The sequence below is a fragment of the Bremia lactucae genome, linkage group LG6 (genome assembly GCF_004359215.1).
Source record: "Bremia lactucae strain SF5 linkage group LG6, whole genome shotgun sequence".
Lineage (NCBI taxonomy): Eukaryota > Oomycota > Peronosporomycetes > Peronosporales > Peronosporaceae > Bremia > Bremia lactucae.
Genome location: NC_090615.1, coordinates 5,383,655 through 5,400,619, shown reverse-complemented (window position 1 = coordinate 5,400,619; position 16,965 = coordinate 5,383,655). Strand labels below are relative to the sequence as shown.

Below are 16,965 nucleotides of genomic sequence, written 5' to 3'. Positions count from 1 at the left end.
GATTGCTTGAGAACAAGAATTACGATGTCACGTGTGGTTCCATTCTGAACCAACAGATGCTGTGTGAAAACAAAACGTTTGAAGGTTGCGTTAAAGTATTGGTTATTGATACATAATGTACTATGTGCGTTACGCAAGGGCTGTGGCAAAGCATTTGCGTATTAATATGCCACCCGTGCACAAATCCTTTGCACCCGTATTGCTAGTCATAGGGGTTGCATTTGCTAACGTGTTTGACCGAGTATGTGTCAATGTAGCCCGAGCATCGTGGCACTTTTCTGCCTCGAATAATAATTTGTTCGCGCTCATTAATGCCGTTTCTCCCTTTCGAAACAAACGGCAACGTGAAGTCGCGTGTTGCCATGTGTTACTCTTGCTCGCCATGATTTCTTGCACTACCACATGACTCGATTGAGCTTTCGTTGGGCTTGCCGGTCGAATTTCACACGACTCATGTCGAGACACAGTAATATGTGACTCCAACTCGGCTAGCTTCGACCGTTCCAATGGGTTGACGACTAGCAGCTTCTTTAATAAATCGACCACTTGTTCCTTCCCCGTAACGTCCACTTCGTCCTTTTCCAGCAAGTATTCCACTCCAAAATCCTCCAAAAGCCGAAAGCGAGTATCTCGACGCGTTGGCTCGCAGAATGGGTATTGAGCAGCTACCATTGCGTACAGCATCACTCCAAGCGCCCAAACGTCCGCCATCATTGGATTGTATTCCTTCTGGTGCCCACCTTCATACTCCAGTGCTGCGCTTACTTCTGGAGCCATGTATTTTAATTTCCCTACAGGTCTTACAATTGTCGATTCCGAGCACTGCATCGCTAGACCAAAGTCTGCGATCTGACAGCAGTCGTACTCGTCGATTAGAACGTTTTCAAGGGATAAATCACAGTGAGCAATGCCATGGGCATGTAGGAACGTTGCACCGCGAAGAATCTGCCCAAAGTATCGCAGTACATTAATCTGCTTGCCAGCGGCCCGTTGCATATTGAGCACATGGAGCAGTTCGCCATTCTCGCAGAATTTAAGCACAAGCAACACGGCCTCGTTCTCCATGATGCAGTCACGCATTGGCAGCACATTTGAGTGGCCTCCCACTGATTGAATTTGTAAATTCGTCTTTATTTCAGCAATAACGTTTTCCTCTACAGCACTCTCAGAGCTCACGGAGCGCTTGCGTGCCGCGAAGCGCAGCTCCATGCGCTTGATAGCGACGTACTCGCCTGAAAGAGTGTGGCGCCACTTCTCTACACTTCCATAGAGCGCAGGCGCCAGAGTCCCAAGTGGTTCGTATAGCTCCATGACCACGTGCGTCAGTAATCGTCGATCGACGCAATTGCTCCTTACGATTGAAATTACGTATTCGTCTTCACTATGACTTTTAAATGACCTTTTGAACGAGGTACTTGAAAGGAGATCGTCGAACCACCTCCAATGGCTTTTCTAAAAACAAACGTGTCGCAGCCATAATACTTTTGACTTCAATAGAAAGAGTATGACCATGTCCTTTCTAGGACGTTGTCAACGCTGACTCGGACGAGGACTTGGATGCGGATCTGACGTCTACACCGACTCCTTCACTGGACGTCTCCGGCTCTCAAGTCTATTGCAATCAAGATGGATACAAAAAAAGAATTCGATCGCTTTGCCTCATCTGAATGGAGCAGACTCATGCCATGATCGAAGGAAAGAGCTTTCCTACTTTTCTCACGTTCTTCTCAGACGAGGCTCTTGAAAAATAAGAAAGCGGCTAGGTGTTGAGTTGGATTATTACCACGGCAATGTCGGCAGCAGCATCCAGTTTACCGTGCACCTTACACGTGGGTCTTCGATCGACAGAGATTTGGCCTTTTGCCATGGACGGCAAGACGAAGCTTTTAACTCGCGTAAAGCGTCTGGCAAAACTGATGATGCGAGTGCTTTAAAAACTCCCGCACTATCCGCAGTGAATTGCCGTTACTCCGCGCGCGTGTTCTGCATTCTACGAAAATTCCAATCTAAGAAAAATGAAGGAACACGATGCAATCAATAAAAGTTCTTCTGTGTGCTGAGCAGCCGCGGTCACATTTGTGTGTCCTGCATTAATGTTGAAAATACACAAATTAAAATAATCTTATCGCACATGTTGGACAACGGCGTGCGATGCTGAGCTGTTTCCGCGCATCGAATCATCAAGTTCCTGATGCACCGTACGAAATCTCATTTTTAAAAAATTGTGTTTTACTTTCATTCGCTGATCAGAAGCAGATCGAGTCGGACGACATGTTATTTTTTGAGACACTTATAACTGTCCACCAGCTGTCGTTTGCTGTATCCTTTAGACTAAAAGTAACGGACACGTTCAATAAGAGAGGCCTATCTTCAAATATTTGATCGAGCTCCAAAAATTACACCGTCGAAGAATCCAGACCAGCACCTGCAGAAAGACGAATATTCTTTCCCACTAGTAGCTTTTTTGAATCATGCATAAATATCTTCGGATTGTAGGGATTACGGAATCTTTTTCCTTAACGATGGCAAATTTGTCTATCCAGCACCCCTTGTCCTACCATTATGCTTGTTCGCAATACGAATTTAATTTCTAGCAATATTTTTCGAGCTAAGAATAGATTTTATCTTAATTGCTTTCGTTGGTAAGAGTAAATTTCTGATAAAATTAATGCCTTCTAAGCGAAATATCAACATATTTGTATGTTCAGTCAATGCTAATCAGGCTTGAACATTGCATGAAGTCTTACTTGTAATTCAATAAAGTTGATTTTAGACAACACATAACCGAAACGCTGCTCCGGCAGGTATACTTTGCTGGGGGGGGGGGGGGAAGCTGCGCAGCTATTTGTAAAGACAGTTCGAAGGGGGCCATTGAAGCTTGGCAAATACTGGAGAACAGTAGTATTAAATTGGATCACACAACTAATCGTGAAAAAAGCTGAAATCGAAGCGACTATCAGACTGTTGGGTCGTTGCTCAACCTCGTCGACTTGACGAGATTAAATTGAGGTTGCCTGATATTTCGGCGCTCACTTCAACTATTTTGCTATAATTTGTATATAAGAAACTGCAGATGTAGGCTTCAATAAATCTTAATAAAGAATGTGCGAACCTGCCTTCAACAAATTTGCAGTCGATGCTTGAAGTATCAACGTACTTTATTCATGCTCTTTTGCGGGTCAAAATGTTGCATTTTGAGAGTTTAGTATAAGCTTTCGACCTGGTTCACAGTCATCCTATTTACATCGTAGTGTTCTGTTATTTAAATATTATTTCCTAAAAGAGGAATGACTCTATAAGAGGCAATAAGTTTTAGGAGTGCAAAAATATGGTCTTTTTTAACAGGGAATATAAAAAGGGAACCGGTGCCCCCCCCCTTCCCTCTTAGTATAGCCGCACATCCTCCCCTTCTGCATTGAATAAATACGTCATATAAAATATTTTCACTGAATGGGTCATTCAACTGCATCCAAAAATCAGCATTTATTCCTTTACAATCGTCTTTAGATCACCTTTTTGGCCTTTGGAACATCACTCCCCCTAAATTGCATCGTGGAATCGCTTAAGTCACGCACCTTATTTATCTTTATGAGATAGGTGTAATGAGTTTGTGCCGCTGCGCGTCAGAAATCGTGTTTCGTTTCGCGATAGTAGATGAACTGTTTTGAACAGGTGAGAAAAAAAGCCATGTTATGGGGCACACATCGGTTGGAGAACCGTTGTTGTGGAACATTTATTTTATAGGTAAAATACCCTTTTATCCTATTAATAAGTGAATTACTTAAATTCCATTTACTATGGGTAACAAATATGGTCGCCGCCAGATATAAATCTGGCGGCCGAAATCTATTTTAAATTAGCTAAGATAAGGTTCGATTAAATAACTGAAAAAAAAAATTTCCCCTTTTGATCTTAGAGCTTTAAGTGCCTTTCTAAGGCTTGCGCATTGGTCTGTAAGCGATAGAAGCCTTTCTAAGATATATTGTAACGGGGTGTATCGTTACATGAAATTAACACTTAAACATTATCGATTAATATATTATCTACAAGGCAGAGAATATTTGAAGAATATTACTTTCATGGTAATATTCTAAGAGCTTATCCATTCGTAGATATAGACCAGTATATCTTCTTTCTCCGCAGTCCAGTCAGCGCTGGACGCGCGCAAAGAGAAAGACAGAAAAGACTTTATTTCATGTTTTGTATTAGTTTATAATTAAGTTAGTATTAAGTAAATAGACATGAAGAACTTGATTATATTAATACAGTTTTAAATTAACGCTCTTTAAAGCAAGTATTTTAAAAAGAGTCTTCTTCTGTACGTGTACGTGAAGTTACGTGAGGCACCATTCGCACTGAGGCAGCGCGAAGTGGACTTGTACTGATGCAGTACAAGTCAGAAGTGCCCCATTACATATATCTTCTTGGGCACTAGTTGCCACTTCGTTCTACGAACCCCTCAATCCCTTGAACTGGGATTTCTTAAGGTTTAATAGCTTGTACGACTCCCTGAGTTGTTAAACCCATCAGTTCAATAAAAACTAAGTAACTAAGTGACTCATTGAGTCTGAAAGTCTTCTTCTGACTTTAGGAGCGAGGGAATTTCGCTACATCTGGAAGCACTCGTAGTCAATCTACGCTTGAGTCTTTACAAGACTAAACCTTCACGAAAATGGATGAGGTTCCAGAACTGTCAGAAGCACAACGCGCCGCTTATGACAAGCTCAAAACATTATTTGGGCTTAAACACGCGGAACTAACTATCTCTTAGGAACCAGAGGTCCTGCATGCAAGGCTTGAAGCCTTCATGCGATACGAAGCCTCCCTGATCGGTCAGGTACAGGAGCACCTAGCGGTATATATGCCAACCCAGTACATTCTTGTACCTGACTCAGAGGAGGGCTCGCCCTCTAGCTGTAAATGTGAAGACATTTAAGGGAAGAGAGGGAGAAAATTTCCCTTTCTGGATTAAGCAGGTGTAAATGTCCATTAATTCCGCCTTGTTCTTAACAGCACGGGAAAATGTGGCTATGGCCATTTCCAAACTCGGAATTAGAGCTATGGAGTGGGCACTATCGTGCAGTACGTTCACAAACGACGCTTTCCCCTCATAAGATTCGCTGAAACAGCAGATGACTTGCATGTTTGCACCGCCTGAACAGGCTTTTCTCGTGCGAGCACGGCTCTTAGCGACTCGGCAGGGTAATAGAACCCTAGGGGGCTTTGTTCAGGACCTGAGAACTCTCATTGCACCTATGCATCAAGACCCGGTGCAAGAAGCAATTGTCGTAACAATCTTTATGGGGGTATCAATGTGGGCGTTGCCCGGATGGAATTATTCTGATCTCATCCTGCTACTTTCAAAGAGGCAGTTGCTATAGCGCTGCGCGCTGAGTTCAACTATAAGTCTGCTCGCGTTAGCACGCCTGTTGACCGAACAAGCTCTTCCAGCACATGGGTTCCGTCTTATAGAGCAGAACCCATGGATCTAAGCCTCATTGAGGAATGAGAAGAGGCTCTTCAAGCTGTGGAACAGTACAAGACCATCCGTAAATGTTATATGTGCGGAAGCACGAAACATTTACGTCCGGCCTGCCCCCTACGAAATTCGCGTAAAGCTCGAAAGAGCTCCAACTCCGACCTTTACCAGAGATCTCGTATGGAACGTGAAATCGTCGATACCCAGTAGGTGCGGAGCGCCCTACTGCAAAAGACTAGGCTCTGTTGAACCTCTAGGTGAGAATAAATAGACACTAGCTCCAATTAGCTCGGTGCTTAATGGCACGGGGCGAGAGTACAAGCGTGGCTTGCTAGTCGCTCAAGCGACGTAAAAAGGGCTTTGATTAGCCATAATAAATTTGAATTGACTCAGGAGCGTCAAGCAGTCATGCTCGCGCTTTTGCCTTGAAGGAAGTCAACAATAAGTTGAGGCGCTTAAAGCGTATGAAGGTGATACAATCACTGATCGCTTAGCGACTGGGACTCGTGTCACTTAACTTTTACAGAAATTATTGTTATTAATTTAACTGTTCCCAAAGTTCCATTGAACTTAGGTGTAAAGTTTTTGGACTTTGACAGTATGGAACGCTGTCTCGTCCTTGATTTGGATTCGAGATATTATCTCTTTCTTGGAATGGCCTGGATAGAACACCATGAGCCATTAATCGATGGAAGGTCTTAGACCTTAGGCGCCACGCGCAATGTTTCCAGCGAAGTTTTGAAGAGTCATGAACCCATATTTGCTAGGCAACAAAAGCGCTAATGGCGCGGATCATTGAATGAGTCTGTCAGTGTTTTCGACGTTGTAATATCTGTGCTAATAAACTCCAATGTCAAAAACATTAATTCTGTGTTCGACTCAGCAGAAAAAACTGGAACGGCACGTACTCCGTCGAGTGACACTCGTTTTAATAACGACTCACTTAATGCTGAAAGCACTGTTGGCCTAAGGCCGAATCATCAAGGGTACGTGAAGTGCCACGTCTAAGCCCACCGAGTATGGTCGGCCAAAGTGGCATCATACTGAGAATCAGTAGTGACACTGTTGGCGGTTCTCCAGGACCTCAAGGGTGCAATATCCCTGAGATACGTGGAGTGGCACGTCTTAGTCCACCGAGTGTGGTCGGCCGAGGTGACGCCATACTAAGTGTCAATAGTGACACGATTGGCGGTTTGCCAGGGTATTTTGGTCAAACACTTCTAATGCACGTAAAGCGACACGTGAATTTTCGCTGGATAAGGAAGTTGAGTTGCCTAACTCCTTGCCGGATGTCAAGTAGACACATGTCTTGATTAGAACCAACTAGGCTGGAAAATCCGGGGACGTGTATGTCCCGGCCTCTAAGAGGCGTATTGTCTCCACTCCAAGACAGGATAGTCACGAAGCGTGTATACTTTCACAAAGTGATACGAGTGAGCAACAACATACGCTTGAAAATGGTGTAACCTGTAACATTGAGGGAAAAGTTAGCCTTGCGGCAATCCCTTCGTTACATGATCTCTTAGAGCTAGACGAAATGTCTATTCATGAGTGCGGCCAAGCCTTAAAGGCTGGCGAATTATCTGAGATGGTGGTCATTCGACCAACAATTGAGTTGGACTCATGTTCACTTCTAGACGGAGCTGTCCTGGATGACACAAGAGCTGCACTTAATGCGCGAAATAAGTCATCGATCCTTAAAATCCTACGGATCCCTTTGATTCCTTGATTAAGGAAGAAGTTTAAGATGTGATATGTAATAAACCATCATCTGTTTTACCTCCGGATAGAGGTGTTCGTCATGAAATTGACTTGATTACGGGAATCACATACTGTGTCACAAGACAATGGCCTTTACCGAGAAAGCGGTGTGACGTCATTGACAATTTCTTCCGTGATAAGCACGAGGCTGGAATGGTACGACAGAGCAAATCTCCTCATTCGACACCGCCTTTTCGTGTCAAAAAGCCAAATGCTTAATGGAGCATTAAAAATGCTTATAATAAGCCTAACGCTGTCACTATACCAGTACAACCCCCATTCCTAAAAAGAATTTTCTCCAGAACAATATGGTGGGATGTACAATGTACAGTGCACTGGACTTAGTCGATGGTTACTACCAACTGCTCATTCGAGCTAGCGATATCCCGTTTACAGCGGTTAGCACCCCAAGCGGTATGTTGTGGGAGTGGTTACTTTGCCACAAGGGCTTTCCAACGCCCCGGCAACATTTAATCGTCTAGTGACGCAACATGTCCGCCCTCATCGAGGTTATGCACAGACTTATTCGATGACATTTTTGTCCATAGTTGTGCGGAGCAGGGTCGGTCGGATATGGAAAACCATTTGCAAGCAGTCCTCGAGTGTTGCGCAAAAGAATTGTGTGCCAATGCATCTAAATGCATTTTTAGCGCAGACGCAATTCCTTTTTTAGGATGCTTCATTTGGAAAGCAAGACCTTAGAGCGGATCCTGCTAAGGTAAAATATATAGTAGATGGCAAGGTTCTTAAAAACCAAAAGGATTTGCGTGAGTGGTTGGGTCTCGCCAATTATTTACACAAATATAGCGGACATTATGCTGATATGGCTAGGCTATTATCCAATCTGCTTAATAGGATACAGAATGGTGATAAACTAGCGCAGAACATAATGCTTTTCGAGCAGTTAAGGATAGTCTTATCCATGCGTTATCGGTTCGTGAGCTCACGCTAAAAGAAAAAATAGACACAGGAGCGTATCAGGTCCTGGATGACGAACCGAGTGAACCCAATCGGAAGAAAGCGGACAAGTGGCAAGAGATTCAGTTTGATATGGGGTAGCTGACTTGCAGATGGATGAGTCGATATCGACTACAGAGAACCGGAAGGTCACTGCGGAATTAGGTGATAAGAAGCAACGGAACATTAGACTCGCTCGGGGAAAGCGCCTCAGACAACAAGTCCCATTCCGATCACGCATAGGCCAGGCAGCAGCAAAAGCAACTCTTGAAGGACCCAAAAAGACGCTGGAAACCATTACCGCAAGTCTGAAAAGAGGAATCAAACTTGCGAGACTACATCATCTGTAAGACCAATAAGCGCACGTTCGCCGCGTCAACGCACTCGCAGCGGGTGGGCCAATCTATCCCGTGCCGAATATGCCACTCAGATGAAGTGAGTTTTGGAGTATTACGCAACGAGCTCTTCCGACAGAGCCGTCATCAATTGGTATGACGCATGGGGAAGAGCGACACGATGAGTATGGTCTTAATTTCCTTCGGCAGACAGTATACGTCTTACACTTGCCGGATTGACATAAGCAAGCAGGAGCGGGCATGCAGAGAAATCAAACCATCGGCCATTAACGCAATCTTAAAGGAATCAAAACACAGTGAAAGAGTATCCCATCCCGATAATGAACCTTATCGATAAAGTAATGGCTATAAAAATTGAGCACCTCCCACTTCTAGTTCGATTTTGAGGTCTGCGCTACTCAGCTTTCATCCGCGCAGGACAACTGGACATGCTGCCATACTTGGAGGAGGCGGATGAAGACAGGCCCAGCAAAAATACCGAGGGAAGTCTCAGGTTGAAACGCCACCGACGTATTTTCAGGACTCTCAGGAGGATGCAACAATGGATGAGCCGTGGGATCCGGCCACGTGGAGCGGAATGTGGATGAATCGTGGGCCAGACTAGAGGGAGGTTCTACGCATCATGAGCTACAACGAGTCATCTTCAAATTCTAACGACGACGGAATTATAATGATATAAGGATTTGATCACGTTCCTCGCAACAGCCACCGCGTATCTCACTATCGTAAAACAGCAGCATTTAGCGAAGGGTGCTCTGGGGCTCACAGTAGCGATATTTGCGAAAGCGCTCATGCAAAACTACCAGGTGTTTTTAGCACTCTTACAAATGTGGCAGCAACAGTCGGAGGAAACTGATCAGGACGTCAGTCACCAAGAACTTTCTAGTGAAGATAAGGTACAGGCGTTCAATAGCGGCGTCACATCATAGGTTAGTCTCTGTAGTCCCAGCCAACCATCGACAGATAATTATACAGCGGGATCAGATCGCCCTCAAGCCCCCTGCAACCAGCTCAACCAGATTAACCAGACGCGCAGGCGCACCAGTTCCAGTCATCACAGCGGTAGCACTGTTGATTACGCCACCGTTCAAACACAAGAAAAGCATCTCCAGAGTGAAGAAGCGCAGTCACATCCAGATGCCAAATGAAAGAAAAGCTAGTGGGAAGATAGTCAGATATAATCATATCGCGGCGATCATAAAAAAGGTCACAACGAGTTGTTATTTAACAACTGACCTACGAGAGGAGGACAAGGACATAGTTCGCTCTCAATAGGAGCGTGCCTGGGTGGTACTGGAGGCTGACTGGATTTATATTCAGCAACTACCTTTTTCCGACAACCCCCAGCTCTACTGCCGAATGGCAGCAGGTTGCCCGACAGGCGTCGAACCACCTATTGTGGCAAGTGAAGCAATTAGTTTTTCCGGGCCTGCTCCTATCGATTTTGGACGGGGAAGTGCTTGCTCAGTGGACGACCAACCGCAGAAGGAAATGTCTGGCCGACGGTTTTAGTGGGCTAAAGTCGCGAATTGTGAATATGGTGAATTGATCGCTGGATAGGCAACTCCCTCCATAGAAGTCAACAAATGAGTCTAACCTCTTTCGGGGACAAAGCTGACGACTGGCAAAAGCTCCGAGAAAAAAATTACGCTGGTGATGACATACTCAAGTTCTGTGACCCAAAGCGACGGAATAGAATAAACCAGCACCTCATCTGTGCCATGCTCTTTGATCACAAAATAGCAGCATTAGCCGAAAATGGACCAGCAGACCTTCAACTAACAGCTCAACTAATAGTGCATTTCAAACCGCTCCGGACCCACCTGCGCTATAAGCAAGCGTACAACAACCATTCTAATTGGCAGATTGGCCATCTCTTGAGAAATTCGACGCCTCAGAACTGCAACAGTCTGAGGAGAAGAATCTCCTTACGTATTAAAGGCTGCCAGAGGCTGTCCTTAGCATCACAATTATATCGCCAACCAATTGTAAACGCGGACGTCTACGGACGTCACAGAATCGTAGACAACACTGCGGAATCACAGACTCTCCACTGCGTCATGATGCTGCCAGTTGACACGAGAAGCGTTACCCGAATTTGTTAAGCTTCAGCAAAGAGAAAATACTTGCTTGGCTATCGGTTTGGCGCAGGAAACCGGTGGAAAGGCTATTTGCATGGTGTCTCCAAGAAACTCATGTAGATACAGAATACGAGGTGGAGAAATTACGCACATTGTGGCAGAAGCTGTGGGGACAAAGGCCAAACAACCCAAAAATGACCTTATCCTACTGGACTACACGATAATCCGATTCAGCAGGGGTGGCAGTCCTCTTGGTACCCTCAGCAACAGCGCAGACGACTGTGTGGAATTAAGAATTCGTGCACGGAGACCGAAAAGCTTTCTCCTCCACCCTCCAATTGTGAGATTTAAAATTGGGGGGGGGGTACGATCTTTCTTGGAGGCTTCAGCCGTGTGCAGAACTCTCAGTTAGATCGACTAGGGGAAGGTACAGTCTGTCGGCCAGAGGCCAGCTTTGAAACGCCTAATTCTTTATCATAATCTGACTGGCGCTCGACAGGCGCGGGAACACGCGACCGACGAAGAGGTAGATGAAGTGGCAGACCATTTCATATACTGGACTACTGAGCAAGCCAGCCGTATTGATCGGTTTTATGTACCCCCCCCCCGAATGGTACCGCGGATGATCTGGGAAACAGCCCGGAACCCACCGCAATATTCTGATCATCAGAAAGTCGTCCCCCAATTACGAGGCCTGTCGATGGAAGAACATCCGAGACGCCAAGTTCGCCATGCATATCCAATACGCTCCAATAAACCGAACGAGTATTGACGAACTGCTGGTTGATATGGACAATATTGGTATTGGCCGCGAAACCACGACAAGGACCTGTGACGCCGACATTATCGAATGCGCAAAATAAATAGAAGCAGTGAAACGGTGCCAAAGACAACGTAAAACGTCGAAAGAGTTACAAAGCCATCATCACTTGGAGAAACCAACGTCTTCTAATGACGAGACGAAAAATGGATAGCCGCTAATATGGAGGGGATTCAAGGAGGGCACATGGCCAGAGTCGGCGACCAACTTCATCGAACCACTGAATAGCTGCGATGGACTTACAAAAGAGTTTTAATCTGGGATGCCGACCAGAAAGTTACCAAAATCACGGCACACCACGGGGATCCTTCACAAGAAACATGTCAACGGCGGATAAATTTGCTTCTGAGTGGGCTCCGATTCTCAGCCATAGCCATCGAACAGTAGCCGATTCGGAACTAGAAAGCGAAATTGATGCTTTGCAACGGTACCCTCACCTCAAACGGCGACAACAGCTGACAATGACTTCCTTATGCAAACCGTGGCCGAAGAGGAGGTTCAAGTAGCCATAATTCAGCTAAGGCGACACAACGCAGCCGGACAAGACGGCTTCAACAACTACTTTAACAAGGCCACTGCGGCACAAATGGCTTCGACCATCGTGATGGTGAGTAACCAAGTTGTAGCTGGCGCAGCCATGCCGAACTCCTTTCTAGAAGCTCTTGTCATCCCGCTACGGATAAAAGATGACTCTGCGGATGCAATGGATTATAGACCCATCTCTCTGCTAAAGACCAGCTACAAAATCGTGGCTTGAGTCCTGGCAGCCAGGATGCAAACGATTCTGCCAAGAATCATTAGCAATGCTTAACAAGATTTCTTCCACGAACGGTCAACGCAGAAAAATGTGATGATGATGGTGCAATTGGCAACAGCTTGTACTTATGAGAATATGTCAGCGGAACTCAGCCGATACAATTTACGATTGGAGTTCCGGAAAGCCTTTGATACTGTGGAAGGCAAATTTCTGTAAACACCCCTACGCCAATTTGGTTTTCTTAGAGCGGTTTGACGCCCTTATACGTCGAATGTACACAGGCACCAAAGCATGTGTTGTTGTTAACAAAACGTTGTCCGAGGCAATCCCTGTTCGACCCGGCATCCGACAAGGATGCCCTCTTGCGCCGTTGCTTTTCCTCATTGTTGTTGAGCTTCTGGGACTAGCTTCAAAACAGGACCCCTCTCTGACGGGATTCCCCATACCTGAACGCGAGACTATCATGCATATTTTTTCCACCTTCGTCGACAACTCACTGTCTTCCTGAAGCGAGCAAATCAAATCGCGCGCTTTTTTGAGCTGCTACGACATTTTGGTAGTCTCTTTTTCGGGGCCCCATGTACAACTAGCAAAAAGCAAGTTTATTTTCCTTAACAGGGCAATGGCGATCACAACCTTCGAGGGGGTAGAAGTCATACAGCTCAGAGAGACGACACGAAACCTAGGATATGAGGTTGGAACCGGTCAATTGATGAGCTGCAATTGGACCTTCCGCATTTTTAAGATCCAAAGGCAACTGTTAACAGCTATAAAGATAGCGACGAGCGTGGACATCAAATTATGATTCTTAATGCAATCGTCATACCCTCCATCTTATTCACGGCAGTAGTCTCCGAGCTACCTCGTTGGGCAGAGGTGAAGATTCATAATCTCCACAAGCAGTTCTTATGGCGCATGCTACGTCGACAGATAAGTCTTGTCACAAGGTAAATCTGTGTTTGCTCGTCACACTCCGTAACGCCGGAGGAACAGGTTTAATCTCAGTAGCCGTAGCGATCAAGACGCAGTACACAAAGCACGCGATCATGTGGTGGTCGCAAAGGTCCGATCAATACTCGACAGCCTGGCGCAAGTGGACTTATAGGGGGATAGCAAAATTGACGGATCGAATTCCCTCACCAGCTCAGATTCTCACCAGGGCCCCCCTCACCCACGCAACAAAATCTCCACAGGCCATATATATCTTCAGGAACTCGGTGAGTGGTTAGCTCCGACAACTGAACAAGTAGCCGCGATAAAGCAACGAGTTCAAGACCATAACGAAAGCACCAATCTCAACGCAACCAGCTGTAATGAGGAAGGCGAATATATTCTATTTTACGACACACCCTTCCCTGGTCAAATCCTCAGCACCTGACGGCCTTAAAGAGGAAATCAAACGACAGCCTACAGGTCGGCCGACAACATGTGGATTACCGACCCGCAAGGAAATATGTTGACAGTAGTGAAATGCATCAGAATTCCTAACCTTCCAATAGCCGAACTCGGCATCCAAAGAGCCAACCCCAGGAGATCAGGAGCTTAAGCACTCGGAGGCCAACATTCGACGGTGGGCAACTCTGCTTATCGCTGCCTCACCGGCCATCCCCATTGGAGACACTTTGAACCGGCCTGCGTGATAACGCATCACCCAAAGCATTCTGCTTGCCAGGCTTATATTTTATCGAAATTGTATTCGGTGAAAAATGAAAGTCATCGCGCTATTCCATAACCATATCGGATCCGACAGCCTCCGAGACTATGACTGGACACTGGTATTCACTGTAATCATCATCGTATTTTCATGTTTTTCGCATGAATTTTTGCGACAGATCGTTATTTATCCTAATATAATGATTTTTATTGCGCGCAAAGGTAATAGATTTGTATTCTCTCGGTAGGCACTAGTGTTGCATCGCATGCTTGCTCCATTTTAAATATGTTGTTTTGAAGCTCACCTGCTACCCACTTCCCCTGTTTTTTACCTTTCTCGACTTCGTATCTTATACTCTCCAGGTTTTTGGGAGACATGTATTGTGACGTTATGCTATTTTTTTTGCTTTGCCACTTAGTTCTCCTCGTCTGTTGGAGCATATGTTGACGGCGTATGTCTCTGCGTGCCTGTGCGCGATCTTGTACGAAGTGACTAGTTAGGCGGTGTCGGCTTCTCCTTATAGTCTTGGTACAGAGTTGGCCAGTGCAGCTCAATTTTTTTCGTGCTTGTAGTTGGCTTCTGAACTTCGTTTTCCTCTCTTTGTGACGTTGCTGCATGCTCCATTGAGCACTTTTCTTTCTGGAGTGTTTGCTCTGTGTTTCGAACTGTGGCATTCCTCCATCGCCTCTTCTGTGTCTGTCCTTGTTTGAGGCTCTTTGTGACGTACTCGTTTTCCATTGGTTCGGTGAGTTTCTTCATTTTTTTGCTCGATTGATTTTTACGTAGTTCAGGTAATTCCCAGAATTGTGTCTTGGCCTATTTCTTATAGTGCGTTAATATGTTTTCGTTTCTGCGACAGTATTTTTTTGTGGCGGGATCCCCGTTACAAAGCCAAACGCTTTCGATTATGCTGGTTTGAGTATATACTGCTGTGATTATCAAATTCTACGCTTTCGTTTCTCCAAGGATCATTCGAAAAAATCATTTTGAAGTTTCTCGCCGCCATTTTTGCGTTTGGACCTAATTTTTAGTTCTAATATTGTTTTTCTTGCCCATTCCATAAAGCATGTTAAAATTTCTCTTACATTTCGTGGCTATAAGTGCATCGCATGATTAATCCATTTTAAATATGCAAATTAGGCTACCCAACATTGCAATACACAGCAATACCCTATTTTTTAACTTTCCGACATTCGTCGATCTTATACAATCCAAATTTCATGGGAAAAAATGTAACTTGTGAAATTATGCTCATTACTTCTTTTGCTTTGCAACATAGTTCGCCACATCTTGTTGCAGCATATCTTGACGGCGTATCTCTCTGCGTCCCTGTGCGCCATCTAATGACGAAGTGAGCCACTTAGGCAATGTCGGCTGCTCCTGAGACTCTTGGTTAGCATGAAGCATGGCCAGTGCAGCTTCAATTTTTTTCGTGCTTGTAGTTGCCTTCTCAACTTCCTTTTCATCTCTTTGAGACATTGCAGCATGCTCCACTTGAGCAGCTTTTTCTTGACTAGCAGTGATTTCCTCTAATCTTTGGAGACGGTTGCGCATCTCCTCCATCGCCTCCGCTAGTGTCATGTCCTTGTTTTGACGCTCTTGGATGACGTTCAGCTCACTTTCAATCTGCTTAAGTCGAATTTCTTCATTTTTCTGCTCCATTCGTAGCTTTACGGAGTACAGGTAAATCCCTAGAATCGTGCCAGGGCCAAAGGCAAAGAGTCCGTAAAGAAGTTTTCGCTTCGGCGACAGTAGCTTTCTGTGGCAGCAGTAACAATTACAAGTAGACAAACGCAACCCAAAAAGCTGGTTTGAGTGCATATACTGCTGTCATTATCAAATTCTACGCACTCGTGCGCGTCCGAAGGAGCATTCGAAAAAAGCATTTTGAACCTGCTCGCCGCCATGATTGCGTTTGGACAATAATTTAATTACTTCAAAAAGTGTTTTTCTTGCACAATTTGCCGAAAAAAGCAGGGTAAAACGTCCCTCACATTTCGTGCCTAAAAGTGCAATAATGCCTAAACACTTTTTCGTTAAAATTTGATCCGAAGTATATAAGAATGATGCAGTATTTTATAAATGAGCGCGTTATACCGACACGACTTTTGTTCATGTAAACGTATTGAAGAAAACTATTAATGGCTCGCAACATGAGGCTGACAAATCAAGTCGGCCGCATGACAATCGGCCACTGCATATTATAGAGCTTATCAGGGTGGCGGACATAATTCGATCGAGTCAACTTATAACTTATTTTATTCCATTGATTGGCTAGTATGCTCAACTTGACAAATTATTGACATGGAAAAAAGATCGGCTACTATGCATATAATGCTTTTTGCTGGCCAAATTTACAATTGCGTGACATTTTTACTGGACCAAAAACACTCTTGATGCTTCAGACACGTCGTCTGATATTGACGTCGTGCATTCATGCGCCCTTACAACGTAATTTCCTTCAAGTTTGCAGCGCAAATTGTCTACTGCAGCAGCCGTGTACGCCAGTAATTCGATTCTGCTCGACTGATGCGGCTAATTCCGTCACAGCAGTTCCTCCAGCAGCGCATAAACACAATACTTCTAAGCGCCGCAAATTTAAAAAAAACAAGCAAAAAACAGTGGTGAGTGCAGCCTCTGCTACTCCTGATCAAGCAAAGGACAATGCTGATGAATCGATAAAGACTGCGGATAACGTGGCTGAAAAGACAAATAAAGTGGCCGAGGATGTGACAATGTCAAAGCCGCTTGTGCCAAAAGTAAAGCTTTCGCAGAAACAGCGTAAAATAACGACGAAAAAAGAGGTGGAGGAGAAAATACTAGCTGGAGTGGTCCGTAAAGACTCGAAAGTAACGACAGTGACAGCTATCGCGACACAAAGTCCAAAGAAAGACAAGCAGGACAAGTCTTCTCCGGCTCAAGTAGCGACAACTGTCGCTACACAAAGCTTCAAGAAGGACAAGCAAGACAAAAACTCTTCGATTCAAGCCGCGACAGAGACGGCATTAGTATGCGCAAGCAAATCAACTGATCTACCGAGTATCAATACAGAGACAATTACAACAACTTTGCAAGAAATTGCTTCGTTACAGAAAACCCT

General features: G+C 45.0%; 4 protein-coding genes across 4 annotated transcripts; 2 read left to right on the top strand and 2 right to left on the bottom strand.

Annotated features, from left to right (window-relative positions):
- Nucleotides 1-129: 129 nt before the first annotated feature.
- CCR75_000339 (uncharacterized protein) lies at nt 130-1,311 on the bottom strand (the record flags this gene model as incomplete). Its single annotated transcript, XM_067958447.1, has 1 exon — nt 130-1,311. One exon carries the CDS (start codon nt 1,309-1,311, stop codon nt 130-132), a length of 1,182 nt encoding a protein of 393 aa, XP_067818046.1.
- A 12,753-nt stretch (nt 1,312-14,064) lies between these two features.
- CCR75_000338 (uncharacterized protein) lies at nt 14,065-14,784 on the top strand (the record flags this gene model as incomplete). Its single annotated transcript, XM_067958446.1, has 5 exons — nt 14,065-14,086; nt 14,165-14,187; nt 14,284-14,346; nt 14,438-14,569; nt 14,725-14,784. The coding sequence occupies 5 exons, from the start codon at nt 14,065-14,067 to the stop codon at nt 14,782-14,784; spliced, it is 300 nt and encodes a 99-aa protein (XP_067818047.1).
- A 216-nt stretch (nt 14,785-15,000) lies between these two features.
- On the bottom strand, nt 15,001-15,772 carry CCR75_000337 (uncharacterized protein; the record flags this gene model as incomplete). The annotated part of the gene is made up of 2 exons (XM_067958445.1): nt 15,001-15,624; nt 15,717-15,772. The coding sequence occupies 2 exons, from the start codon at nt 15,770-15,772 to the stop codon at nt 15,120-15,122; spliced, it is 561 nt and encodes a 186-aa protein (XP_067818251.1). The 3' UTR covers nt 15,001-15,119.
- Nucleotides 15,773-16,261: 489 nt separating this feature from the next.
- On the top strand, nt 16,262-16,896 carry CCR75_000336 (uncharacterized protein; the record flags this gene model as incomplete). Its single annotated transcript, XM_067958444.1, is given in 2 exon segments — nt 16,262-16,873; nt 16,885-16,896. The coding sequence occupies 2 exon segments, from the start codon at nt 16,262-16,264 to the stop codon at nt 16,894-16,896; spliced, it is 624 nt and encodes a 207-aa protein (XP_067818252.1).
- Between the last annotated feature and the right edge of the window lie 69 nt (nt 16,897-16,965).